We start from the raw sequence: 13,252 nt of genomic DNA, 5'->3' as shown, positions 1-13,252 counted from the left end.
TTAGACGTGAGCTGCACGTGAGGATTTCGGCTGTAGCCAGCTTAGAGGCATTTGCTTTGCAGCCAACACACACACATGTAAAGTAAACACACACTGACAGACACTCCTGCCTCTCTAAGGCCCATCTGTGGAAAACATCATTTATCTTGCCTGTTTCACCTGTTGATTACTTATCATCCCCCTCTCTAAACAAACGTGAAAGGACAAATGATTCACCCGTGCAGCCCCGGCGGTTCCTCCACACGGCGGCTCTTATGTTCAAACAAGCCCTCTGCTTTCTCTCCTTGAGAAATGTTTTCTCCTCATATGGTAATTTGGCAGAAGGGGAGAAAAAGGATTTATGTCGTTCCCTCTATTCAAACTCTGAGGGAGTCTTTCCATAACAAATGATAAAAGCATTGATTAATATTCATACTCTCTCAGGGTGGAGAGGAAGAAAAAAAAAGCTGTGGAGAACCTGACAGCGATCCAAAAATAGTTACACTGCGACTTTCTTCCTCGTTGTGTCTCTGACAGGCCCGGGCATTTCCTTTTCCATTTCAAGCAGTGAACAATTTACGTAATGTTTCTCTTGAAATATAAGGTCGCACACCAAAGATGAATAAAGTGTATTTATGTGTCGTAAAAGTGTGTGCACAGTATGTGGAAACCCTCCTTCTGTGTAAGTCAATATTCTCTGTAAACTGAGGCTTGCACTGTGGCAATCAGAAATTCCTGGAGGACTTTATTTCTAATGCTGGAACCAAAGGTCACCGCATAATCGACCATGTGTCAGTCGCAGATTATCAGACTAGATTATGCTAGTTCAGCTTTGATAAGAAATACGATTGTAAACTGTGCAACTAAATGATTTGTATTTATGAGTATCATCTTAAGGAGACGATGACTTACTAAGGAAAGCATCTGACATGCATGTTTCTCAACTACCCGTGGGCCCCCCCTAGTGCTAAATTAGGCTAACAGTGAGTGACTTATTATGTAAGGGCCGACATTACTCAGATGCTAAACATGCTGAAACGGTAACAGGGATAGGTGGAAGGAAAAGTAACCCCTTCCCTCCCACTTGAAAGGAAGAATGTGCGACTTTTTGATCCAGCAGATGTCGCCCTTGAGCACCAGCATGAAACCAAAACAACTCGCGCTGCATTGTTATGTTAGCATGCTAATGCTTGCGCTCTTTAGTTTGCTCGTAGATTCACACTGCATGTAAATTTACACAACATGGCCGTGATCTAAAAACGCTTACGGACAGTCAAATAAGCAGTGAGTACAGTATGTTATTCTTCTTTTCTCTACTCTCTCAATTAAACAACTTTTATACGCGAGGGGAGGAGTCAGCCGGCCGTCCTGTCCATGTAAACATGCTGTAGATAGGGCTCGGAAAACATCACAGACAGCAGATTTCTGCTACATTTATGTGTAAAATGTCGCATATTTAGCTTTTAAAGAGATTTGAGTTGAAATTATCTTGAAAGCACCAAAAACACAAAAATATACAATATTTACTTCAGTGGATTTCCCCTGTAATTTGAAAGGCATGCTTCTCACACAGACAGGCCAGAAATACACTCACATACACAAACAGGACATGAGGACATGCACTAACAGAGAGATGACGGACTGAGGGGGCTGCTCACAGGGGGCGCCCCTGAGCTGTTGGGGGGGTTTGGTGCCACCATGCTTACGGGGCAGTACTCAGGTACTTTGTACACTTCTTGCTCAGCACCAAATATCTCTGGATATTTAATAATCTCATTGAGGCTACTTGTACTCCTCTGAGAAAATAACTCAATGTCCTTTAAATGTGTCTCACATCAGGAGCTGGTTTGGCTCGGCTGGTGGAGAGGAACAGAGGCTACAGTCCTCATCGAACTGGTCGCAGGTTTGATTCTCGATCCTGACTCATTAGTTGCATGTCATCCCCCGCTCTCTCTCTTGCCACATTTTCTGTCTATGTTTGTCTTTCCTTTCCAAATAAAGACAAAAGCCCCCCAAAAAAAATCATCCAGCAGAGGAATTTCCTCTCCATAAACATCTATGCTCCTCAGCCTAAATGTTTCTGATAGTACTCTCCTCCTTATAAAGAACACAGAGCGTTAGTTTGGACTTATTGTCTGACGCCTCTTGTTCCTTTAAGGTTTATGTTTTTTTATGTCCAAGTCTCATGTTGACAGATATTAGAGTCTAGCACTCCCTCCAGTGTCTGCAGAGCTTTACAGCAACCTCGGCTGAGACGTGCATCCATTGGCCTCTCAGGTGCCACAGCAACTGGGTGCTGTGATGTCATCGCGGCCGTCAGCTCAACGGTGCTATTTACAGTGACTGAAAGGCCATGTGGTCTGTGTCAATGAGGAAAGGTCTGGTTATATCTTTAACACGGGTGGAAACAGCCCCTTTTTCCCCTTCCGTGTCAGCTGATTGTTCTGACTCCTAACAATATACTACACATCATGATGCAATCAGAAAGTTAGCAAAGTCGTGTCCTGCAAACCTCCTTTATGTAATATAAATATACAAGTATTACATGTGGGAATAAACAACTTTATGGTGACTTTGGTATGCAGCTAATTTGAGATTATTAGGAGTAAATACATCATGTTGATTCTAAACTTTGAGCAGTTTCAGATATGCTTTTATATTAAAGAACAAATAGATGGTCAGTGTGAGTGTGTCTGCAGGCCCCTTCCTTTAACAGTCAAATATTTGATGTGAGAAGGTCGTCTCTCTGTCCTTTGATAACATCATCATCACTTCAAATTTAAAACACTCATAGTCGTCCCAGCATCACTGATAGCTCCAGTGTCCTTCCCCCTCGTCTCCCAGAGGAGATTCCTCACATTGATACACTTCATTCAGCACAGTCACCCTGCAGTCGCTGGATATTTCTCCTTCCTCTTCTGGCAGCAGCTGATCTCTGCTGCTGCTGGGTCACACTGGGACAAAAAAAAAACTCATCCTGTAACAAAAAAATATGTAAAAATCTCTGAGTAGCTCTCTGTGATGTTTGTTTGGGATTAGAACATTATGTCCTGAGCATCCTTTATCCTTGCCCCCCCCTCCCTTCCTCCGTCTCTTTTTTGGCCACTCCCTGCACTCTATCTCTTGTTGAGTCACTTCTGTTTGGATTTTTCTGTTTCTCTGCCTCCTTATCGTTCACATTAATGACGACGCTTAGAGTGTGATTTAATCCATTTTTTTTTCTTTTTATCTCTAAATGAGTGTTTTGTCTGTGCACCTACAGGCTACCCACACTAACAGACGGCTGTATGAGGATTATTTCTTTATTTTTTTTCAATAATCAAACTGATTTGTCCATAAACAGGAGGAGGCCGAGTGAATGTACCAGCAGAGTGTATGACATGAATCAAAAGCAAGCTGCTGGTGAGACGTCTCATTAAAGAGACAGCCCGCCTGCATACATCGACAGCACATCTGAATTTCACAAACTGAAAGCCTCGGGCATACATACTCTGAATGTGTCTTTTTTTTATTCAGCACGCACAAGTCCCTGTGTGTTGATATGTACATATTTATATAAATGTGAAGGCACACATCACAGTGGATAATCATCAACTCAACTTTAAAGGCTTAATATGCGATTTTTCACACTTAAATGTAATAGAAATCAAGTATATCCTCTGAAAATAACTCTGTGAGTCATGACTGTCTACAATGAGTGTAACACCCGAGTCCCACTGTCTGTGATGTTTTCAGAGTTTTCCAAGTCCTATCTTCAGTTTGTTTACATCGTTGGGACGGCCGGCTGACTCCTCCCCTCACGTTTAAAAGTAGTTTAATTGAGGGACTAGAGAAAAGAAGAATAACATACTGTACTCACTGCTTAACTGTGTTTCTAGATCACGCTCATTTCAGGTAAATTTACATGCAGTGTGAAGATACGAGCATAATAAAGATCGCTAGCATTAGCATGCTAACACAACAATGCAGCGCAAGTTGTTTTGGTTTCATGCTGGTGCTCAAGGGCAACATCTGCTAGATCAAAAAATCGCATATAAAGCCTTTAAGCCTCTAAAATCTAGTTTCCCTCTTTTACAATGTTGTGGAGATCAGAGATGCACGATTACAATCGCACACCGAGGTGAAATGATTCAAGATAATTGCCCCCGAGGACGTGCCTTCCTTGCCTGTTGATAAGCAGCGCCTCTGCGTCTATGATGACATAAGGGATATATATTCAATCCTGATTTTTTTCTGTTGAGATGATTATGAAGGCAAAGCCCGGGGGGAGAGGTTTAATACTGAGCTGTAAATGAAACTTGCAACTTTTTTTTAAATGACTTGTTGTGAATTTCTGACCACTGAAACTATAATTCTGGAGTCTCGTAAGCGAAGAACGTGCGGCCCTTTGTGTGCATTACGTGTGAATAAAATCCTATCAGTCATACTGCGTGTTTGTACCCTCTCAACATCAGATTATTAAATTCTGTGAGGCAGTGATCGCATGAGGTGAAAATGCTTCACATACTGGATAACATGGCTTTTATTTAAGCTACAGACGGCACATGGAGATTGTTACATGTTGAGCCTCTGCTTCATCTGATGCCATTTGATTATTTTTGCCTTTGCAGCACAAACACATGAACCTGTTTGTATAATAGCTTTGTCTATAGCCAATGATATCTTACTGCTCTTAAACAATTAAATCACATTACTTATGTTGCACCCTTGAAATGAACCGGTCAGAACTCGTCCATCTTCACTTTTAGCAACTTTTATTAAAGAAAATGCCCCACAGCTTTACACAAGCTTCGTTTTTCAGCCTGCACACACCTGCAGTGTCTTAATCTTAAAAGGTAAATAAAACACATAGTATTTACTGTTTACTCTTCGAAATTTAAATGAACTTAAATACTTCTGGAAATTAAATTTGGTTTAACTAGACACACTGATATAACAAAATGACAGAAAAAAATATGAAAATGTGAAAAAGCATTTTCAGCGTGTTACACTTACAAATTAAAAAATCTCCTCCATTGTATATGAGACGCTGCTGTGGTTGTATTTCTTCCATAATAAGGTGCACTGCGTCTTTGAAACATGAATTTATAACGTTTCATTCAATTACACAATGCAATAAGGAACATTTGATGCAATAAGCAGAATCTAGAAAACCAGATCCTGTAATCATATAGGCTAGTAGAAAGGCTCAATAACACATACAATGTGTATAGGAAATAGGTGTCATCGCTCGCCCTGTAGTCTGAGCTGGTATTCAAACTTAAAGACTTGCTGAAATAAAGCAAGTATCTGTGTTTCTAAATGGTGGAAATAAAGAGGTTAGAGCGTATAGGAATGAGAGGTAACAGCGTCCTAGTTTTCCCCTACATTGAGCAGCTTCTATTTTTAGAAAAGCACAAAGATTAAGGAGGTGGGGGGGGGGGGCAAGAATCCTCTGGAGTCCACAGCAGCAGTTTTATGTTCTGGACAATTTACACCCTCCTTATGCTACAATGACCTTTGTGCCTTCATCGTTCACTCATCCCATGCCCCCCCCCGCCCCCCCCATCATGCCTTCTGTGTCCTCCTCCTTCCTCTTCCCCTCCCCTGACTTCATACCTTTCTCAATTCTCACACATGCTCTTTGATTTCCTCTCATCTTCCACCCTCCAAACCGTCTTGTGCAGCTGTTTTTTGTGAGCACCCATTCTGTTAACCAGTGAAACATCTGCAAACCTACAGGCCTTATATGTTTGCGCTCCTTCACGTTTATGACGTAAACAGACTCGCAGTGCATTAGTCAAAAGTGTGTTAAGGTTTATATGAGAAAATCAAACTTGTACTTTTTGTGTGATTCTTAAACTTCATTTTTCTGTTCCTATGTTTCCTATGTGTCGCTGCAGAGAGTCCCACTCCTGCTCTTACTCCTCACATAGTGACAGCTGAATGTACTGACTGCAAGCCCTCTGCGTTTGTCTGCGCACGTGCATGCACGGGTTTATAGAGTATGAGGAAGTCGTTTGCCGGTATTCTACATTTTTATTGTGGTAATTCATGACTTTGTGTCTTCCTGTCTGTTTCTCTCCATCCCGTCCCATCTGGTTGATTTCTATCCTAACCCAACACTCAGCCCAGCTGTGCCCTGTGAAGATGCTTTAGAAATGGTGTGCATGCGTACACATGTGCTTGTGAGTGTGTTGTTGTGTGTGTGCGCGTGTGTGTGTGTGTGTGTGTGTGTGTGAGGTTACACATATTAAGAGTATAGCACACATACACTGCATTGGGCTCAAACTACCAGACCATCTGGCTGACTGCTTGTGGGAGCACTCATTTGGCAAGTGATGCTGTATTTGTGTGTGTGTTTGTGTTTGTGTGTATTTGTGTGTGTGTGTGTGTGTGTGTGTGTGTGTGTGTGTGTGTGTTTGTGTGCACGTGTAATACACAGGAGATTGATTAAAATCCTCTTTGATCTGAGATGAACTGTGAAAAGATAACTGTTACCTGACAGCATTGCTTTTCGGTTGTGTGTGTTTTTAACACCAAGATAACTTAAAATAAATATCACATGTTTTACAATCAGCCCGACTCAAACATGTTTCCAATGTTTCTGCAACAAAGAAGAAAATTGCAGAGTCCATGAATACTCCTTTAAATCACAAAATGAATATAAAGTTAACCTATAATGATCTCTGTGTTCAAAAAAACAAAAATCTTTCGACCAAAGATTTTTTGATATCTTGGCTTGGGAAAAATCTAATCATAATTTATCTCATACTGTAATTTATAAGAAACTGAGTCCAGGTGACTTAAGAAATCATTTTCAAACAATGTGTTCGATAATTTTTAGCTGTTAATGAAGTAAAAGCATGAATCCATATGGGATAAGTCTTCTCAAATGGAGAAACTACATTTACAGTGATCTCTTTTTAAAGATTGTGCTGCCACCTAGTGGACACCCGACTGCACTCAAGGACCAAATGTTCCTCTGAGGACAGTTTGTGTAAAAAGTTATGAACAGATCACAGAATCTTCACATTTCTCCAACTTTCACATTTCTCTTCCAAAACTAGATAGTGCACCTTTAAGGTTCTGAAGCGTTTGCCATGTTTGATGGACTGAATCTCACTCACAAATACATATTTTTGAAGCTTTGTTTTTTTACAGCAGTATGGATCATACGACTAAACCATTGTATCCTTTTAAATGTATGGTATTGAAAAGTGCTGAACGAGGACAACCTTTATTTGAAGCTTTTATTAAGAGGGTTATTTGTGTCATGGAGGAGGTGTAGTCATGGTAATATCACAGGGTTGGCTGACGCTGTGATGGAGTTAGCCCAATGTGAAATCTTCTCATGGCGCCCAGAAACCCTGAAGAATGCTACGTGTCTCATGGCAAAGTATCTGAAGAAGTGCATGCATGTGCTGCAAAGTTGCTGAGAACTAGCAGCTTAAGCCAAATCTGTAAGTTTTAAAATGATAAATTAAAACACAACTTTGTGTTTGCAACACTGACTTTGATCCTTTTTTGAACAAACTGAACATAATGCAGATAACTTTATATCGGAGTATAATCATTAATCTGTAGATGAGGGCTTTAAATATGAAATAGCATCACTCCTACGTCCACTGTGCACTTTTTGAACATCCAATGTGCTGCCATAACCAGTTTTTGTCTCTCAGATATTATCAAAGAAAGTATTCCATCCCTATGAACATAGAGTTCCTTTATGACGCTGTGTCACTGAGGGCATTGTTCCCCCCCCTCTGTGCCTGTGCTGTCTGGCTTATTATTATGGTCTGTCTGGCAGGCTGCCTGGCTGGTGGTCTCTAAGTGAACTTGATACTCAAATCAGCGGCTGGCTGTGATGTGCATAGCATCAAGGGGTCTGCGTGGAGCTCGTCTGGAGCTCGGCCAGTCACTTAACACTTGTCGACAGGTTTAATGAAAGTGGCCTTTTCCTCAGTGGCCTCCTTTTCATTAGCGGGGTCAGAGGTCGCCGCCCCAAGGCTGGCTGTCTGCCGGGTTGAGAAGGCAGAGAGTTGAGGAGGAAGGCTGAGGAAGGGGGTTAGAAGGGGATAAGGGGGAAGGGGGGGACTAACCCATGGTCCGTAACCAGTTGGATCCTTATGCTTTGTTTCCTGTTTCTCTTATGGTACCCCACAGCTCTTACTTTTGTGAACCCTGAGTTGACTCTGACCTCTAAGTGTAACTATTTGCACATTTATACTCATGCATGTTTTTTTTTCTCCTTCCTTTATTGTTTTTATGTCTTATCCACGAGGATTAAGCATGAAAACCTGGAAATTTCCCATCCTTATTTATGCTTCTTGACCTAATTAAAGCATCAAGCTTCATACAGACTTGCGTTCATTCAGGATCAGCATTCCCTCTATTTAAGCATGAGTTTTTTTCCCTCCTTCATTAAGCCTCTTTAGCACAGATGTGGCCAACTGAGTGAGTGAGAGAGAGAAAGAATCAGCCGACATCCCACTCCTCCTCCTCCTCCTCTTCCCTCTCACCCCGGCCTCTTGCACATGAAAGGGGCCGCCCAAGGCCAATGGATGGCCGGTGGTGTGTGTGCTATGTGAGGGCCCCAGACCCAGACACAACACAACACACACAGCTCTGCAGGCCACCACAGCTGGGCTGGAATTTGACCTGCTTCAGACTCGGCCCTGTGTGTGTGTGGATGTGTGTGTGTGTGTGTGTGTGTGTGTGTGTGTGTGTGTGTGTGTGTGTGTGTGTGTGTGTGTGTGTGAAACTGAAGTTGAAGGAGGAGGACATGGATGGACGGATTGGGAAGGATGTCAGCTATGGATCAAGTGAGCTCTTTGATAAGGCAGCACTGTCTGCAACATCACAAAGCAAGGACACGTGTTGTGTTGTCTAAATCATCTTTATTCATTATGCTTCATCTTCAATAAAAGTTGAACACTAATATATAATAGATAACATAAAAAATATATCTGTTCTGGCCACAACCCTCTAAGAAACAAATCAAGGAAAATAAATACAAAGTACAGAAGTTCACAAACATTCTCTGTATTGTAAAGTAAGACTCATCAAATAGGTTCCTAATGCAGAAAATATGGAACCAGAGAGCTTATCGGACATGAACTGAGGCTTCAAAACGGCATCATTTCGAGCTCATGGTGCTCAGAGAGATTTTACACGAGGTCTATATCTGTGATAACCTTATAGACAAATAAAGCTCAAAAAAATTAAGACCCAGGGCTAAGTACGCGCTAAAGATATTACATTTGGATAGGAAAGCAATATAATTTGGGTGAGCAGTAACAGAGATTAAATATTAAATATATTCTTGGTAATTATGCTGTCCTGCCTTTTCCAGACAGTGCGGCCATTAAAAAATGTCTACGCTTGATTTCCAATTACAAGAAAAGCTATTTGGACAATGAAATGATGGAGAAGAGAAAAAGCTACGAGGGATTTATGAGGAGATTCGAGACCACTACTGACCAGTGAGAACAAAAGAGCTTCTGAAAACGAGCTACAAAACTTCAAAAGGTCAAAGTTAAGCTACAAGTTTTTGGAGTTATCTTGCAGTCAGTCCGACTGATGAGGTCACTGGAGATTTGATTTGAAAAACAACAACATGACAGACTTTAGAGAGTTTGAGACTCTTATTGGACGGCGGAGAAATCTTTCAGGAAGTCACAGGTTTTCTTGTGCGCAACCTCTCGGAGCTTCCTGACTTTGCGGGCGCTGGAGGAGCCCACGAAGCTGTCGGGCTGCAGGACCGCCATCCCGTTGTGGACGTCCCCCATGATGACGAGTTGCCCGGCGGCCGTGGTGATGTTGGGGCACGGGCAGTTCCAGTCCACGTTCAGGAGGGTCACCTCCAGGGGTTCCTTGCCGAAGAACCTCAGGCCCATCTTGTCGTCCTTCAGGATCTCCTCTACCGTCACCAGGGCGTGGCCCGACTCCTGCTCCTCCGTCAGCTCGCTCACGCGGCCCAATATCACAAAGTCGCTCTTGCAGAAGCTGGCGACCATCTTCCCCCGGGGTTTGCAGACCTTGCAGTTGTGGTTTTTGGGGAAGGGGCACATCTCGTCGCAGGCCTCCCTGGACTCGAAGTTGTTCTCGTTGCCGCCGCAACCGCCGTACACAAAGTTCTGGCACTTCTTGAGCGTGCTGCTGTAATACCAGCGCGGCTCGTAGGCTTTGCACGGCCCTTGGAGGCTCGGGAGGCTGCAGGGAGCTGCCAGATCTCCCCCGCATGACAGCATGCAGGCGTCATAGGCGTCGAAGTGGTTCCGGTTTTTATTGCACTGACTGTAGGTGAAGGTGAAGCAGTTGTTCCTCTTTGGCTCGTAGTACCAGCTGATGCTCTCGTCGCCGCAGTCGTCTGCGTCCGGACTCTTGAGGCACTCCTCAGCCGGGAATGGCAGATTGGTGCTGTTCCCTTCTGCATTATTCCGACCGTTTGCTTCCCTCCCGATCACTGCCAAGGGAAAGTGCGCCGACACGCTCCCGCCGACGTTCTTGGCCGTGCACGTGTAGATGCCGGCGTCCTGGAGCTGAGCGTTGTATATGACGAGCTGGCCGATGTTGGTGACCACGACGTTCCCTCGCACGTGGTTCGGCTTCATCACGGCGTTCTCCTTGCCCTTCAGTTGTTTCTCCCAGGTGATCTCTGGACGAGGCTTCCCCGACACCTCGCACAGGAAGCTCGCCGTCTCGCCCACGAACACGGCCTGTTGGGCGAGGCCGCCGTGAACAGAGGGGAGCTGGATGTCGGCCGGGAGGGTGGTCTGCAGGGCCGTGGTGGGGTGTAAGGTGGTCTCCTCCGGGTTTGGACTGGTGTCCGGCCAGGTGAGGTGGTACCTGTAGGTAGGTATTCAAAGGTTAGCATGTTGCTAACAGAACATGCTACGCTACTGCCGGAAAGTTGTGTTCTTCACATGTATTCTTCATTTTGAGAGCAAACAAGACAACCCTACCTCTTCACACCAAAAAACAAAAAGTAGAGATCTGAAATACTTAACATGTTACCTGCAGGTGACCTCAGAGATAGAGATACCCTTGGAACAGGCCTCGGCGTCCATGTAGCACTTGTTGTAGTAAGTCATGCCGTCGGACGCACACGTGAAGTGGGGCTCTCTCTCGCAGCGGTCCCGGCACTTACAAACGGGCTGACCATCCCAGATGTCGCACTCGGAGCCTTGCTGAGAGCACATGAACTTGTCACAGGTGGCGCCCTTTGGCATTCCAACGGGGCCCCTGTTGCCCTTGACGTCGATGTAGCGTGCCGCCACGCAGCTCTTGTTTCCACAGACGTTAGGACAACACTTCTCGAATGACTCGCAGTCCTGCAGATGGAAAAGAAACAAAACATGTGTACAGAACAGAAACTTGTTTTTAGTTTTGTACTTTTATTTTGAAATACAGAAAATAACTAATGTGAGTCTCCATGAGCAGCTTGTTTATTGTACTTTTTTGAGCAGTAATCTTACTTTTACTTAAGTAGATTTGGGGGAAAGTTGTGTACTACACTTCATTTTAAATGGCATCTGTTTCTGGGTAAAACAAAAAAAGAAACCCAAAAAGCCCCAAAAAAAAAACCAAGCTCTCTGTTGACTATGACGAACTGTCCTGTGGATTGGCCTACACCTACAAGAATCCACCTGTTGGTCTTGTTTGAAATAAGTTCATATTTCAGACGAGCTGTCTACATGGTTTTCTTATTTCTGTTTAAATGCTGAGGGTCATATTGAGATTAATTTTCATTTGTTATTTTTGCAGAAACGAGAGATCATATTTTAAGTTTCGACCAAGTCACCCTCAGGAGGCTACTTTAAGTACATTTGAGATGAACTAACTGACTTTTACTTGAGTAAATCAGTTTATTCACAAGTAAAATGTAATCCAAGTAACTGTAATTTGATGAAGTACAATATTCTGCACTTATCAGGCAGCAACTCATGTCCAATGCAAAGGAAAACAGCAAAGAACTAAAACAATCATATAGCTTTGTTTGACTCAAATGTATGGAAGCCCATTTCCGCCGGTAAAAAAAATAAAAATGAAAATAATAAAGTCTCGTAATTTCAACTTTTTATCTCATTATTTTGACTTTTTATCTCATTATTTTGACTTATCTCATTATTATGACTTTATATCTCATAATTTTTATTTTTTTAACTGGTGGAAATGGGCTTCCATACAAATGTCCTCTAATATTATTTTATTAAATAAAATTGACATATTTCCACATTTTAAGAAACAACCACACACAACTGAAGTTGAACTTTTTGTCTATAAATGACCGTCTGTCTTAACATTTAGCCTTCAGCAGCAAACTGAGACTTTCACTGTAACTTTCATGTCCCCTCACCTGGTCAGATTCACACTCGCGCATGCAGGTGCTCATCGCATCCACCCACAGGTTCGGGTTCAGGTCGTTTGGGCACAAACCCGCGTGAGAGTACACCAACTTTGCCACAGAGCCCATAGACATGGGCATCGCTCTCACGCGGGAGCTGTCCATATAAAGGAGTGAAGTAAAACAATGTCCCAGAAGAAACCAAATCCATCGGGGAAACAGCATCCACCACATATCCGGCGCGTAACAGAGCGGAAAATATCAATCCTGGAAATCCAATAAGTTTTAAAAAGTCGAAAACTCGTTATACTTTAGTAAAACTAAATTGTAACAACTGGAATCAGATGCAGCTTTCACAAAGCGCTGAGCGGAGCGCGCCGGACCGGTCTCGGTGTGGAGAGCTCTCCAGGTTAGTCGCTCCTCGTTTAATAGTAGCAAGAGATTAGGGCTGCGGTGAGCAAACCCACTTCAGATCTATGAATTACAGTGGCCTGTCTAGTCGGACAGCAAATCCCAGCTGAGTTACAGTTATGATCAACTTAATTAAAGAAAAAAAAAAATCTCCAACAGTATGCAGACTCCGTTCATAAGAGGACTGGCGGGATACCTGTGCGTAACGCGCCGGATGCCTTAACCCTTAGCTTGCAAAGTCAACCACGGGTGGACTTACTCAGGTTTACCCTTATAAGAACTGTGGAGTAAATGTATTATACAATTACATGCACGAAATAAACATTTAGAAGATTTACACGTTTTAAAAACAGATTTAAAAAAAAGATACAAGCTGCGGAGTAAAGCCCTTAAAATGGACGTTTTGTTTGTTTGTTTTTTAACCCTTTGAATATGTCTCCTCAGAGAAAAATAATGATCTTGTAATATTCATAAAACTTAAGTTACAGCATGATGAGCAAAAATCAAAACTCTGCCCTTTCCAGAGTCAATCTG

The 13,252-nt window shown here is 43.0% G+C and overlaps 1 protein-coding gene across 1 annotated transcript; it reads right to left on the bottom strand.

Annotated features, from left to right (window-relative positions):
* Nucleotides 1-8,844: 8,844 nt before the first annotated feature.
* Nucleotides 8,845-12,938, bottom strand: wfikkn2a (info WAP, follistatin/kazal, immunoglobulin, kunitz and netrin domain containing 2a). Its single transcript, XM_020654978.3, has 3 exons — nt 12,320-12,938; nt 10,978-11,294; nt 8,845-10,809 (listed from the first exon to the last, which is right to left on the bottom strand). Exons 1-3 carry the CDS (start codon nt 12,539-12,541, stop codon nt 9,606-9,608), a joined length of 1,743 nt encoding a protein of 580 aa, XP_020510634.1. The 5' UTR covers nt 12,542-12,938; the 3' UTR covers nt 8,845-9,605.
* Nucleotides 12,939-13,252: the final 314 nt, after the last annotated feature.

This window comes from Labrus bergylta, chromosome 16 (assembly GCF_963930695.1).
Source record: "Labrus bergylta chromosome 16, fLabBer1.1, whole genome shotgun sequence".
Lineage (NCBI taxonomy): Eukaryota > Metazoa > Chordata > Actinopteri > Labriformes > Labridae > Labrus > Labrus bergylta.
Note: the sequence above shows the minus strand (reverse complement) of the source record. Positions and strands in the feature narration are given on the sequence as shown.

Excerpts from the sequence above, each read along its gene's own strand:
- wfikkn2a (XM_020654978.3), bottom strand. The coding sequence starts at position 12,541 with ATGTGGTGGATGCTGTTTCCCCGATGGATTTGGTTTCTTCTGGGACAT. Across the intron at positions 11,295-12,319 it reads GCGAGTGTGAATCTGACCAG|GACTGCGAGTCATTCGAGAA; the intron begins GTGAGGGGACAT and ends TTCCATCTGCAG. Across the intron at positions 10,810-10,977 it reads ATCTCTGAGGTCACCTGCAG|GTACCACCTCACCTGGCCGG; the intron begins GTAACATGTTAA and ends ACCTACCTACAG.